Source organism: Oryzias melastigma, linkage group LG5 (assembly GCF_002922805.2).
Source record: "Oryzias melastigma strain HK-1 linkage group LG5, ASM292280v2, whole genome shotgun sequence".
In the NCBI taxonomy this organism is placed as follows: Eukaryota; Metazoa; Chordata; class Actinopteri; order Beloniformes; family Adrianichthyidae; genus Oryzias; species Oryzias melastigma.
In genome coordinates, this window is record NC_050516.1 from 1,337,560 (window position 1) to 1,353,056 (window position 15,497).

Below are 15,497 nucleotides of genomic sequence, written 5' to 3' on the forward strand. Positions count from 1 at the left end.
AAAATGCAACAGAGTTAAAACATCTTTGTCACCATCTGTCATGGTAACAGTAAACGTTGCTGCGTGCTTGATGAGTTTTGAGCAGGAAACTGAGCATAACATTGAACAGTCCTTTTGTGAATTTTTAAGCAGATTAAAGCAAAGGAAGAAGTTGAGAAATCTATTAAATTTAAACATTTTGAATTAATGTCACCCTTTAACACCAGAGATGTAGCAGGTGACACCTAAATAACACACACTCTTGTAAATGTAAATCTTTAACCGTTTACACCAGTTCGCAGCAGTTTTTAAATATGATTATGAAGTTTTTAACCAAAATCCCACAACCTAAATGCTTAAAAAGCCATTTTTCATGTTGATTTGAAGCCTGTTTTCAAAATCTCCTCTGAGGGGGCGTGGCTTTTTGAGCTAAGCTGAGCAGGTTTTTTTCAGAATTTTGGTTCTGTTGCAGAACAATACCGTATTTTTCGGACTATAAGTCGCACCGGAGTATAAGTCGCAGGGGCCAAAAAATGCATAATGAAGAAGAAAAAACCATACATAAGTCGCACTGGAGTATAAGTCGCATTTTTTTTCAAGTAATTTATTTTACAAACTGATTGAAAAAAACGATATTACATCATCCTGGAAGGTAAGTTATAACATTCATAAGTGAATAGAAAGCAGGCTGAATATGTGTCAACACATATTCACATATTACCATCATGAAAAAAACGAAAAGGTGTAGCATTTATATAACATAACAGTTTTATTTAACTATAGACTCAAGAACTCATCAACTTTGTATCTTTACTGTAATTAATTGCACGCGACTCTCACTCCATATCACTAAATCCCTTAAATTCTTCGTCCTCTGTGTCACGTCTGAATAACTAAAGTAAATAAAGTAATTGCAAAGATCACCATAAGAGGGCACTCTAGACTTACGGTCCATATCTCATCATTTAAAATTCGTATATAAGTCGCACTGGAGTATAAGTCGCAGGGACATTCAATCTATGAAAAAAAACGCGACTTATAGTCCGGAAAATACGGTAATTGAAACAAAGCAGAAAGTCTACCTTCAAAATAAAAGCATCAAGATTTTTCTTGTGGTTTACACGAATTGAGGACTAAGATTCTCTCTTGTGACCTTAAAAACACACTCCAATGATCTTTTGTAGTGATTTTTTAGTTATGATTATGACGTTTTTAGCCTAAATTAAAACAAAAACTTCTGTTGTTTTCTATGACATAGTTTCTGCAGAGCGGCAGGAGTTCACTAGAAATTTACCTCTGATTTGTGGATGGGACCGTTGGCGCAGAGCAACCCCGCCCCCCTTTCCTGTTGCTGAGTGCACCTTCTTTACACTCTCTCCTGCTAGCTTACAGCCCCCAAAAACCCTAACTCAACTTTACAGGTGGAACAAAAACGTCGAGCAATATTGGAGATATCCAGTTTTGAACTAGATGCCAACTTCAGCAAGAAAAGTGTATGCATCAGAATGGAGGTTGTGGCCCTCTCATTGTATTTGTGATGTTATAATCACAAACTTTTTCAAACTGTTTTTTTATCTTAATGATTCACTACAATTTGAATATAAAAATACTCAGAAATTCAATATTATGGTTCTCAATTTATGTCCCCCGTCATCAGAAAAATGCCACGATATGCTGAACATTTTCTTATTCAACACATCTACTATACAAAATTCCTAGAGGCAATTTTTGTTTTAGGTTTGGAAAGATTTGCATACAACCAGACAGGTGTATACATCAAATTTCACAAAAAAACAAAACATTTCCCTCAAATTAAATTTGTATAAAATTGCTTGATGGTTGGAATCATTTTAGTGCAAAAAAAAAAAAATATTCAAAAGTCAGGATGGACTGAGATATAGTTTTGCAGGGAAACCTAACAGATGGATTCCAGCATCTCCTTGAGAAGATTTTTTTTCCTACAGCAGGTTAATGAACACTGCAGGACTCACGCCCACGCGGCTCCCTCTGCCAGGATGAGCCATAACACAAGTTATTATCAGCAAGATTGCTCAAGAGGCAGTGTGCCTTCCCTCACAGCCTCGGTCTGCCCAGTTTTGGAGGGCCAATATGACTTCTGCTCTGCCTGTCAACATGTGAGTGTGTGTTTTTGTGTGTGTATAAGCTTCTTATAGCTGCGAATAAATCTGCTCTGACTCATGGATGCATGCTGGGATGGAGACACTGCAGCCCACACACACACTCACACAATCTGTCCCGGACTGTCATGTTAAAACCGGCGAGATCTGCGGGAAAATAGGACAAAGTCAAAACTGCCGCCGGAGGGGAGGAGGCACGAGATTACCGGGGAACGTTATGTAACATCGTTTGAAAATAACAATAAAATAAGTGTGAGCTTAGAAACCCCGTGAAATCAGACGTTTTCTAAAGTGTTGTGATTTCTGCCTGAGCTCGCTCGCGCGCGCGCCCACACCGCTGCAGAGAAGGACCACTTGTTGATGAACAAGTTTCCCGCCGCGGGTGGAGGCGGCTTTTGTGTGTCGTAACGGCGGGGCTCGATTGCCGCGTGCAGCACCGCTCCTCGCAGCCGAGGGAGACAACAACAAACCGAGACACTGACGCTATTGAAGAGGGGGGGTTGCTAACCAAAGAGTGTTAGCCGCTAGCTTCAAGTTAGCTAGCTCGCTTTGCTAAATGTACCTTTCTGGTGGGGCCCGCTGGGTGTCCGAGTCGACGAGCCGCGCCCAAATATTCCCAAATCATCTCCGGGAACCGCGGTGAAGTGTCATGGCCCGGGGAAAACTTTCCAAAAAGCGCTGTTAAGGAAATACCGAAACAGAAAATGCATCAAACTGGCTTTAACTGACGATGTATCCTTTGACCAGGAACTGATGCTGCGTTTAAGGACATCTATAAAACTCGCTACTCAACAGCTTAACATGTAAGGTATAGTTTTTGTTCAAGTTAGATTGAACTACTTTGAGCATCTTTTCTTAATGTATAAATATTGTAAATATATAAACATTTCCACTATATTATTCAATATCAATTTCAAGTCACTTAACAAGTTCCACTATTTTTGTTCGAATGTCGATATGATAGTACATATAAAAATCCTACGGTTCTATGAGTCCGTAAACGTCTCAACAAAGGCACGCTGAGATCATTTCCTCCCTCGATGTTTGTTATTTTTGTTTCATGTTTACTCAAAAAAACCACGATGTTTTCTTAATAACAAATACTTATAGAAATGCACGACACAATTACAAGCTACGGTTAAACAAATACAATTAAATAAAAAATAGAATATAAAAAGGCTAACTAAATTAAGTATCAAAACAACATTTTAGTTTCACTTTTAAACCCCCTAGAACATTGCGTTAGTAGTTGTGTACTTTTTGAATGCACAAATATACAAATTAATACATTATTCTATTAAAAAAAATACATTCATCGCGAATAATACGAAATAAAATTCTACAACACAAAACAGACTTAAAAATAATATTAATAATAATAATTTGTGTGTGTGCATTAAAAGTATACGGGCCAAGTTACCTTCTATATTATTTAATATTTTTTATTATCCTATTTTTTGTTTTATTTGAGGTTCCGAATTAATTTTAATATGACAAAATAGTAAAAATTCGAAAAATAAAAGTCGTCTGTTTATAACTACTCAAATGAACCAGCATGTGGCGCTAGATCACTACATGAAACAACACCAAACCGACCGTTGATTTACATTCAGCAACAGGAAGACATAACTCTACAATGTCTTTATACAAACACAATGAATAAATAACTCGATTTCTTCATCACTTTTAATTTGAAAGGACTTGAAATGAAAGGAAGTGCTCTTCCGTTTGATTTAAAAAATTAAACTACAAATGTAAACCAGAGTTAAATTTACAGTGTTGTGACATTTAGCCAGAAATGTTGCATATTTACAATTTATTATGGCTTTTTAAAAATTGGTCTCAAAAATCAAGTTTTTACTTAAAGTCTCCTTCTGATGAAAATCATGTTTTTTTAGTTTTTTTTTTTTTTACATGTTTATGTGGCATTTTTCTTATCAAACAGAGCAAATAAAGAAATCTTTTTGCTTTTGCATTTCTAAGTATTACTCCTTTTAAATTGCTGTCAGTCAAACTGAAAAACTCAGTTTGAATTATTGAAGCTGAGGCTTCAGATTAACATAGAAAATGTTTTTTTAAAAGACATTTAGGTTCTGGGATTTTGGTTAAAAACTTCACAATCATAATTAAAACACTACTGAGAATGTTTTTTTTTTAATTAAAATAAATTGTCATGGGGGACTTTAAATATTGTTGCCTTTTCTGAGCCACAAACGCTCAAACTCTTTTTAGTTGTAATTCCTAAATAACCCTTGTTTGAGTGTTTTAGGTTTTTTGCACCTTTCTCATGTTTTAGCACTTTTTGGCTCCCATTTTTTTAGCTAATCACCCAATTTTACTTTTTAATTAGGCTTTTTTAGAATCCTGATTTGACATTTAGTTATCCCTGCGAGCTTTTGATATTTTTAGGATTGTCAACATTGGCTAATTTGACTTGTTTCACATTTTGTAGGTCATATTGTTGTTATTATAAGAAATAAATTATTTCTATACATTTTGTTTCCAAAATAATTTTATTAAAAAAAGGATTCTTGGCGAAGAAACTGAGTTGCTCATCTTTTTTTTTATGATTTTAGCATATTTTGGGACGAAAAGCTCTCCAGAGTACTCTGCCTTCTCAGAGTTGAGTCATTGTAGACCTCACAGGAGATTTTAACATCAACTACAACTTTGTAGTCGTGTCACCTGACTAGGGTGGAGCTTTCGACACCTGATGCTGACTTGGTGGCAGAAGAAAAACCTAGACAGACTTGGCGAACCCAATTCCACATCTGGTTGAGCTTCAATCGGGTACCGAGGGAGGCTGGAGAATCCGTGAGGGTCCAAGTTCATCAAGTAATGTCAAAGTAGTTGGTCATTATGGAAAAAGAATAGTCTCTAAACATTTATTTGTGCGTAATACTTAATTTGTAACTAGTACATTTTGTGTGAAACTTTGTCAAATATAAAAATAAACATGAAATACAATTCTACTTACAAACTCAAAACAGCTCCTACGCAAACAGAATCTTTAAGAAGTACACACTAAACGCCTGACACACACAAACAAAACCACACTTGCGCACATCACAGTTAAAAGTGCACATCTTCAGATTTGTGTGTACATGATGAGTTTATATGCTGCGAGAATGCTTGGTCATCAAGTCTCCCTTTCCGCCACTTTGAACTCAGATTGTTAACAATATCTAGTTAAAACGTGACGTTTTTTCCTTTTTTTATATGGGGTTGCATCAGGATCAACTTAAAATGAATAAAAATAAAATCAATAAAAAATATCAGATTGCAAAGTTGAAAACTAGACAATGTAAATTTAAAAAACAGTTTTAAATTTGAAAGTACATATTGTAAACTTAGAAGAAATATTTAAATGAAAAAAAGTAGATAGATAGATAGATAGATAGATAGATAGATAGATAGATAGATAGATTATCTTTTGCCTTTGTTTTAAAGCCTTTGTAAACAATGTCAGAGCTAATCCTTTTCTCCTTAATCCTTCTTTAAAACAGCTGAGACAATTTAGATCAGAGTGAGACTATTATGAGATCTCTATTGTTTCTCCCACTTCTTAAGTCTTGCTCAAAAAGCTTATCTCAATTCAAGCTCATTTGTCTCGATGTCTTTGCTCATCTTTGCTTAACTCTTGCTCCTAAGGGACCCTTAGGAGCAAGAGTTAAGACACAAATGATCACAGAATGATACAAAGATGAGACGCTCAGACTGATCTCAGGAGACGAGCTTGAGCCACATTTGAGCAACAGATTTTTCCTATGGGAAAGGTCAAACCTGTTCTGGTCAATAATCTCTTCATTCATCCAGATACTTCCACTTATCCTTATCTACTTATCCTTTCTGTCCATTTCAGATCTCCCAGGGATTTTCTTGAGTTCATGCTTCACTTCACTCGCTGCTGTTCCACACATTTTCCTCTTAAACAGATGTTCTGTGACTTTCTGTTGATCTGCTTCCTCTTCTTTTACTGCTCCAGTAACTAACCTCCATTGTTCAATCCCACAGCAGATGTTTTCCATGTTTGTCCCTTTCCTGTCCTGAACCTAAGCGCTCTCAGCAGATTATTGTCCATTATTGAGTCTAGCTGTGCAGGAAGTTTACTCCTTATCTTCTATTGGGTGAGATTTTCCTCCTTACTGTCGCCAAATGCTTGAACAGACCATGGATTACACCAAAAACCCTTAGATGTTAGGCGCTTATTTTTAAGCCATTAGTCTAGTTAAGATTATCTTGCTTTATTAGATTTAGCTAGACAAAACTAAATTACAAGAAAGTGGAAAAAAGCATGAGATTTGTAATTGACCATATGTATTTCTGTATTTCCTATTATTGCAGATAATTTGATAAATAGAATAGAACTGCATTTCAGTTACTATAGCGCCCTCTGCTGCATTGAGTTCTATTCAGTGGTCAGTCAATGTAACTCCAAGTAAATTTACTTTGAATCCAAGATGATTCATAAACAGATGAAAAGGGAAAAACAGATGATATACAGTAACAAAGGATTAAAGTGTCTTTTGAATATGATTTCTATGTACAGTATGTAGAAAATAAGGATTAATCGTGTGTCCAATCAAGAGGACATCATGCATCACTCAGCATATTTTTTTAAACACAAATCATGTCATTGTTTCACTGTTGGTTCAATGGATTGGACATGCTTGTAACTAAAAAAAAAAAAAAAAAAATCATTTTTTGGGGGAAAAAAAATGCTTTTTTCATGTCCTAACAAGAATAAATCACCCCAGGAAAAAAATCTTGACCAAGACTTTCATAAATCATCCATCATATGGTTAATCCTGAAATAAAACAAGAGATTTGTCTTTTACCACTTTATTATCTTATAATGAAAGCAGTTTGTTATGATGATTAAAGCTTCACATCTATACGAGCTACATTATGATACATCATTTACATCCATCAGCCTGGTTATTGACTCCTAACTGAAGAGTTTTATGGGGGACAGTCTTGTTTTAGCAGGAGATGAGGAGAGTTTGCTGGTTTGAGGTCGACTCCAGCGCGCCTCCTGGAGGCAGAACTTCACAAGAAGCCAGTTCATGACAGAGAGCATTGAGCACCTCCAGGATGTGGGCTTTGCCTGTGGAAAAACAGCAGCAAAGACTTCAGAGGGTTCAGGAGCGGGAATCATCGACAGAATAACCGACTGCTCCGTGTTCATACTGACTGTGCTGGGGGTCACTGCCAGACTCCAACGTGCTCACCAGGATCTTCCCGAGGGACCTCCGGGAGACATCCTGCAGAGACAGACAGGTGCACTGAAGAAAAAATTATCTTTACCTCCTGAAGACCCACTACAATGAAAATCAGGCATTTGTTTTTTTTGTATTTCATCCTCATGTCCTCATGATGGAGGACTTGAATAATAGAAAGTTAAGCTTAAAACTGTGTTTCCGAGTATGTTTTTATTGAAATCATGATGAATCAGGAGCAGAGGGAAAACATTTTGTTTGAAAAATCTCAGTAGAAACTGAATTGGTCGGCTAAAGTCTCCCTGCTCTACTCCATTCTGATTCCTCCAGTTGTAGACAGATCCATGAACGTCTTCCTTCGTCTTTTCTGAGTTGATCTCTGGCTCAAAATTGTACAGCAGGATAGCTCCAATATTGTTCGCCATTTTTTTTCGCCGTTAATTTTAGCTTGGGGTGATCAGACACTGAAAGCTAGCATGAGAGAGTGTAAACAGAGGGACAATGGGATATCAGCAGAGGCTTACCCCGGGCTCACACTGCATCTGGTCCAGCTCCAGTGCGGACCCTGGAGGGATCTAGCTACGGCACCTGTCAAATATCCAGCCCTCCAGATCATTTTAATTTTATTACCAATGGCCTGATGTTATCTTGTGCTCATTTTTATCTTTATATTTAACTATGTTTTATGGAGAGTAAAATATTGAAAGTTATTTATTCTGGAATAATATTCCTGACTTTTTGTTATTCATAATTAAGTTAAAAAGTCACGGTCCATTTTGGAGTTTAGCTAATATTTCAGCTAAATGGTACCTGTTTTAGCTAATTTAGACTCTTTTTTTTTAAAAGTTTTTTAGGCTGTTTTGGAGTTCAGCCAACATTTTAGCTTCATGCTAGCTGTTTTGGCTAATTGAGACTTTTTCAGTTTTTTAGGCTATTTTGAAGCTTAGCTTTTTTTTCCGCTACATGCTAGCTGTTTTGACTAGCCTACATTTTTTTTGTTTTTAGGCTAATTTGGCATTTAGCTAATATTTTAGCTGGCTGTTTCACCGTTTTCAGCTATGAGCTTCAGCATTTTCAGCTACCAATTACAGTAACTTCAGCTATCAGCACTAGCATCTTCAGCGCCCAAATTCAGCTTACAGCATTCACACTAGCATTAGCGCAGGGAATGCTATGTATCTAGTTCGTAATTATGTTAAAAAGTTACAGTTTTAAAAATTAAATTTTAGTGTGTCCCGCGACCTAAGGTGTGTTTTGGATTTTGGCCCCTTGTACGATTGAGTTTGACACTCCTGAGCTACGTTATATAACTCAGATTGGCTTAGGGTAGCTGTGGTCCTGGTGCACCACAGGCTCTGCTGCCGACCTGGCGAGACTTCCAAACTCACGAAATCTACACGATAACTTGCCATTTTAGAAGTACCGGTGAACAAACCCTCATTCTGATGCGATTTTGAATTAAATTCTCAACACTTCTTTTTCTGCGTGACTCGTCTTCATACAGTGGATAAGCACAGAACTTTTATTAATACAACACGGTGAAAACAGCGAGTACAGCAGGAAAAAGGTTTTATTTTGAAAAATAATTATCAGAGGTAATATAGCTCAACATGTGATGCCCACACATGTGGACACCAGGTCCTAAGAGGCTAAAGATATAGCAGATTTTCTTTTATTTTTTTAAGTACCGTAGTTTTCAGTTTATAAGTGGTACTAAGTCTAAGTCGCATTATTGGAGAAAAAAACTGCGATACTTCTGAACAACCTCGCCAAGCCTGGCGTAATGCTGCATTCACACTAAACTCGATTTAAGTGTTTAAAATTTCCATTGTGCATCAAATTTGCTGCACAACACTCATCTAAAAAAGTGTTCATAAACTTGACTCTCCTGGTACGTGTGGGAAGAGCTGATGTCAAAAGTTTGTAGACTCATAGCTACATGGAAGTATTGACTGTATATTTCATTACAATGCATGGAAGACACGGATGATGTTGAGACGAGTTTACTTATTCTGAAGAAAACATCGGTAGACATGTCTTCAAGTATGGGTTCATCAGATCATTTCAGTCTTTTTTTACAATGACGTTCACTATCTACTGCAGGAGCTGCATCTGAATGACGGCTGCTTTCAGCGGTACTTCCATCTCTCTGTGAGCCAGTTTGATGAATTTCTGACTGACAATAGTTCAAGGAGGAAAATATAAAAACAAATACAATTAGACGATGTTTTAATTATTGGCTCGATGGGGGAACGAAAAGAAAAAAAAATCGTAAAATTTAGGAAAAGAAGGATCAGATTCTCCTCCATGTTGGTTTTAGACTCCACCAGCTGATCCGACTGAGCAGCTTTTCTTCTTCTGCGTTGCTGTCAGTAGCAAATACTGAAACAGTGACATCTAACTGATTTTAGTCAGGAAAATAATCAACATATGAACCAATTTATTTTATTGAAATGACATAAGTCACATCCCTGGCCCAAGCTATGCAAAATATCGTGAATTGTAATCCTAAAAAATACGGTATTCCATATGATAAAACCTACATCCCTGAGTTTCAATCCAAAATTCCGGCTTTCACCAACCAGGTCTCTGAGCTCATGCAGGAAGTGAAGGACGTCTGCAAGCTTCTCCTCCAGCAGCGACAGGCGAACCTTCCCCGTCTCCAGCATGTGCAGCTCTGCCTGGAGGAGCCCCGTCTCCTCGACCTTCTCCTGGACCTGAGACTCCTTCATCTGAAAGAACAACACCGCCACATGGAACCAGAACACAATGTGCTTCTCCTCTCTCACACACCGTTGTTGTACAACGCCACATGAAAAAATATGGAATTCTTTGTTAAACTAAAGTTCTTTGATGGTTCTGGTTTAGTTATGGATGTCTAAAGATAACAGGAACATGTTTCACAAAGCTGAAGGAGATCAAAGATGAAAATGTGGAAATTAGACCACTGTAAATCAATATGCATGTTCTGAGTTACCAAAAAGAAAATACAGGAAGTGTGAGTGCATTCAAGAAGTCATCCAGACAAAGGTCGGAGCCCACACATGGATCACATAAACGCAGTCAGAACTTTATTACAATTGTTTCCTCTTTGTGGAAAAACATCTTCTGGGAACCCATTACCAAACCACCCCCACTTCAGCATCTTCCTGTGCTGGAAAAATGATGGTTGGACTGAGCCAGAGCTCTCCTTTACAACCGATCTGAGTGTCATGAGGCAGGAGGAGGGCGTCTCTGTGAAACTTCTGCTCATATGCACGAGGGAGATGCAGCATTAGAACATGACTTTGAAGCCACGCATGCTTCTTTAGTAATACGGTGAGTAGTGCTGCCATAAACGATTATTTTAATAGTCGACTAATCACGATTATTTTTCCATTTTATCATTCGCAAACTGGATGCAAAGCACACATCTGAACCATCATTGGCTTTAAGCAAACTAAAATAAGCATGAATTAGATTTGAATGCTGCAAGCTAAATTTGGACGCTGAAGATGCTCGTGCTAATAACTGAGGATGCTGAAATTGATGGCTAAAAACGCTGAGGTTGATAGCTAAAATGGCTGAAGCTAATAGCAAGCTATAATATTAGTTAAATGCCAAATTAGTCTAAAAAACAAACAAAAAAAGCTTTAGTTAGTCAAAATAGCTAGCATGTAGCTGAAATATTAGCTAAACTCCAAAATAGCCTAAAAAACAAAAAGCCTAAATTAGCCATAATAGCTAGCATGTAGCTGAAATATTAGCTAAACTAAAAAAATAGCCTAAAAAAAAAGCCTAAATTAGCAATAATAGCTAGCACACAGCTGACATATTAGCTAAACTCCACAATAGCCTAAAAACGAAAAAAGCATAAACTTGCCATAATAGCTAGCATGTAGCTGAAATATTTGCTAAACTCAGAAATAGACTAAAAATAAGAATAAATGCCAAAATTGTCCAAAAAGCTAGCATAATACCATTATAACTTTCAACTTTACAACACTCCGACTCCATATAATATAAAGTAACGACTAATCAACTATTAAATTAGTCGTCGACTATTTTAATAGTTGATTAGTCGACTAATCGCAGTAGCCCTAACGGTGAGTGCAGCTCATAGACGTTTCTCACGGGGTGAAGAGGCAGACAGAAAGGTGATGAAGCGGAGTTCTGCGTACCTGATCCGCGGTGACCTCTGGCTGGGCCTCCTTCAGCTCCAGCCTCCTCCGCAGGAGCTCCAGCACGGCGCTGCAGCCATGATCACTCCGGGAGCTTTCCAGCTGAGACCTCAGTTTCCTGATCGTCCTGTTTTCACACCTGCTTGGGAGCAAATATTCCATCAGTCATGGCCATTCATCAAACCAAAACACAGTTTGAGCTACACTTTACTCCACTGCAGCAGTCACATTATTTCAATTTCTTCAACACAGATGCTGTTTTAATTCAGTTAACACACTTTGATTTTTCTGTAGAGAAACTCATTTTCTGGTTTCTGTATTTTTGTGTCAAAAGAGGACAAAAAATAATATAAGAAAAGAAAAATCAACAAATCAGAACTAATGAAACAACTGTCAAAGTCCAGACAAATAAGAAGGAACAAAATATGAATTAAATGATGTTATGAGAGAATAAGACAGTCATGTGACTTCTGCTCAGTATGAGATGACAATCTGGCTTTAAGAAGTCACTTTTTCAATATGTTGAAAACTCTTTTTTTCATTAAGAGCTTTGATCTAGAGAGAAATGGTTATTAAAATGAGTCAAAATCCTTTTTCTCTTAACAACAGAAAAACTTAATTTAAGACAAAAAAAAAAATTTAAGAAATTAATCTAAATATTTTTCATTAAAACTGAATTAATTAGAAACATTAAGAATCGATTTTATGAGACTTTATTAAGATCGGCTGTCTTGTTCTGAGATTTTTTTCTCATTTTGTTTTAAAATAACACATGTCCACTTAGTTTTATGTTACTGAAATCAACCTGCAATAAGGTACATTAAAAACTCAAAGATGCAAACTATTCACTTTGAACTATCAAAAAATGCTTATTGAGGTGCATGACGACCTGTTTTAAGTTATTTTAACAGCTTTTTAGGCATTTTGTGGAACTCCCTTGTTTCTAGATTTGGATTTCTTATTATAATATTTATTAAGTATTTTACTACTTTATTGTGTTTTCTTTTTGTAAATATTATTGTTATTTTCCTATTTTTAGGCAACCTCTTTCTGCAGTGTAGCATAAAAAACTAATTTCCTGTCTGATAAAAAAAAGTTTCCATCTTTGTGCTTAAATACAATATTCCTTAAATAAACTGGAGACATTTTTTAAAACATTTTTATGGAAGATTATTCAAATGGTTATAAATGTTGATTTACAGGTAATTCCTCAGATTAAGAATCACCTTAATTATCGATAGGCCTATTAGTCCCACCTGTCATTTTAGGCCCAGAGGTCCATTTCCATCATTAAAAAGTGAACTCTGGCAGATTAGAGAAGATGTGCTGCTGTCAGAGACATACACGTTGTAAGATGGATTCCAGAATGAAGCACCTGTTCTCCTGTGGCATCATTATTAAACAGTGATGAAGAGGAGGAGCTGTACCCTTCACTGCAGCTGGAGAGTCGTGTCAGGATTCGCTTCACCTCGTCAACCTGCCTCTGCTGGTGGTCGCTCCACTTCTCCTCTTCCTCATCTGAAGCTGCCTGGCCCTCCACCGACCGGAAGAGCTGCTCCTCCACTGCCCCCAAACACACAGCCACGCCCGTGATGTAAACCCTCATCAAGTGACTTTGAGTTCAGGTTAGAACATGTTTCTAAAGGTGTGAGTGAATGTAGGAGTGTTGGCAGATACAGGTGCAGCCTCTCACTCTTGTCAGGGGTAGTGACGGCACAGCCCGGGGGCGAACAGCGGTCATGGCGGGTGTCGGAGCAACACCTCCGGCTCGCTCTGGTGTTGGCACTCAGCTCTGCCCCAGTGCTTCCTGGGAGTTGTAGTTTGGATGCTTCCGACCTGAAAGACAGAACTGGCAGCTAAGTGGAGAGATCTGCACCTGGGCAAGACTCTGCCCTCATTTCCCATCATCAATTTCTTTACACTCACTCCCGCTAGCTTACATTGCCTCACAACCCCAACCTAACATTATCAAGCTGTACAGTTTTGAGCCAGATACCAGCTCAGATAAGGAAAACAAAGAAGTATTGGGTCACTGATCTATTTGTCTGCAAGTGGATGAATCAGAAAACTCACCCAACATATCTTCTATGTAACTAACACAATGTTTTAAACTGTATTTTTTGTCTGCTCCTGATTCACAACAATGTGAATAAAGGGATAATCAGTAATACCATTTTAAGCATAATTTCCTTTATAAACATGTCCTCCATCATGAGAGAAATGCCCCAAGAAAATGTTAAAAACACAATTTTTGTCGGAGTGGGCCTTTTAATTTTTGGCAATTTTGTAGTTAAATGAATTTATTTAGTCAAATTCAAATTTGTGATATTTTTGTAGTAATGATCATCGTTTAGAGCATTTCAAAGTGAAAGCTCATAGACAAAAACAAAGCCTCTCTGCCGGTGCAAAGACCATCTCCATTCTACACTTTCTCCTGACAAGCCTGGAGTTTAGGAGAATTACACTTCCAAATCTCCCTTCTTTTACTCTGCCCTCCGTCAAGCTGGAGGAAGCGTAACAGAGGACCTTCATAAATCACCATTTAAGTGTTTCCAGATGAAGTCGACTTGGCAAAAAAAAAGGGAAAGTCTCAGAGATCTGGAGCCGCCCGACTCTGAAAAAGCAAACAAAAGGAGGAGAGAGGGAGGAGCCGAGGCGAGCTGGCAGGAGGACGACGTCTCACTCTGCATCTCTGTGACTTCATCTCCCTTCATGCAGATCTGCAGGGAGACGGGAACTTCTCTGAAAAGTGGGGGCGAAGTGCAGCTGCATTCAGACCGGGGAGAACAAACAAAGCTGTCTGGTTGCTCTGGAGACTCTCGCACACAGAAGGGAGCCTGCAGAAAGTCTCTTTCTCATGGAGGCATGGAGGAGGGGGGGCTGGCTGAGCTCACACACATGCAGGGCAGTGATGTTGTTCAAATAACCCAACTGCTCATGAAACCCGACCAGCTCCAGGTGACAACCATTTTTTTTTTTTTTTGGACCAAAGTCATTTTTCTATCAAAATCTCAACAAACGGAAATATGGTGTAGAAATAAAGATTTTCAAACAATATTTGAACACTTTGACATGCATCTAACAAGTAGAAATGAACTAGAGAGGATTCTAACATTTGAAATAAATTGGATAAAATGCAAATAACTCATTTTCCTCCCTTTTAAGTATTAACCTGGCTTTGATTTTCTAGTTTCCCTTCAGAGGAACATCTTCTGTACTCAGGATTTGTTCACATGCGCAGCAGTAACCCCATTTTCCCACCTCCACTCCCTCCCACGTACACCATCTCTCATTTCATCCAGCTGCTTCTCTCCTTTGAAAGGTGAACGTCAGCAGTTTCTGTCAAACTGATGCGATCATGGTGGAAGCTTGAAAACTATCACAGGAAATCCAAATTCCTAAAACCTTCATCTAGGTTTCAAAGACCTAATTTAATTCTGGAAGGTACGAATTTGACATAAAAAGAGGAAGGATGGACATTTGTTCAGTCCTCAAAGTTTTGAAAATTGGGCGGGACAAAGCAGTTTGAAATTTAGTTGGGTCCACCCACCAGCCAACCACGAAGAAAGAGAGCCAATATTTGAGCTTGAATGATTCAAAAACATCAGATTCCCCCTAAAAGTTTCTGGTTTCATTTAAATTAAAATATTTTTACATCAAAAAAGACAAAGGTGAATGGGAAATGAGAAGACTAAGAGAGAACGTATGGAGAATTGTGACTTGAGACGTTGTTTTGGAACCTTGATGCTTTTTTTGTCCTTTTTTTCTTTAATTTTTTGTGTTAATGTGATTAAAAAAAATGTGTTTTTGGTGTTTTTCGCATTTTCCTTATGATGGGAGACGTACATCAAATAATTTAAGATCTAAGATTATAGATCTGGACGCAGCAAGTCACGTTGGGATTTCTCTGCTCCAATTCGGATGCATCCACTTGCAGACAAATAGATCCATTTACATTTTCATTTTCAGACCCCTTCTGACTAAAATAATACGGCTGAATA

The 15,497-nt window shown here is 37.7% G+C and overlaps 2 protein-coding genes across 2 annotated transcripts in view; both read right to left on the minus strand.

The window, feature by feature from the left end:
• elk4 (ETS transcription factor ELK4) overlaps nt 1-2,897 on the minus strand; it is a 12,372-nt gene extending 9,475 nt beyond the window's left edge. The window contains exon 1 of the mRNA XM_024269370.2: nt 2,680-2,897. The gene's annotated coding sequence lies outside the window, so the exon portion shown is untranslated. The remainder of the gene's footprint in view (nt 1-2,679) is intronic.
• A 4,046-nt stretch (nt 2,898-6,943) lies between these two features.
• Nucleotides 6,944-15,497, minus strand: part of efcc1 (EF-hand and coiled-coil domain containing 1) — a 17,731-nt gene continuing 9,177 nt past the window's right edge. The window contains exons 3-8 of the mRNA XM_024269366.2: nt 13,190-13,332; nt 12,924-13,059; nt 11,497-11,635; nt 9,919-10,068; nt 7,312-7,381; nt 6,944-7,224 (exon numbers count right to left, since the gene is read on the minus strand). Of these exons, the coding sequence (XP_024125134.1) occupies nt 7,100-7,224; nt 7,312-7,381; nt 9,919-10,068; nt 11,497-11,635; nt 12,924-13,059; nt 13,190-13,332 (763 nt within the window). The 3' untranslated portion in view covers nt 6,944-7,099. The remainder of the gene's footprint in view (nt 7,225-7,311; nt 7,382-9,918; nt 10,069-11,496; nt 11,636-12,923; nt 13,060-13,189; nt 13,333-15,497) is intronic.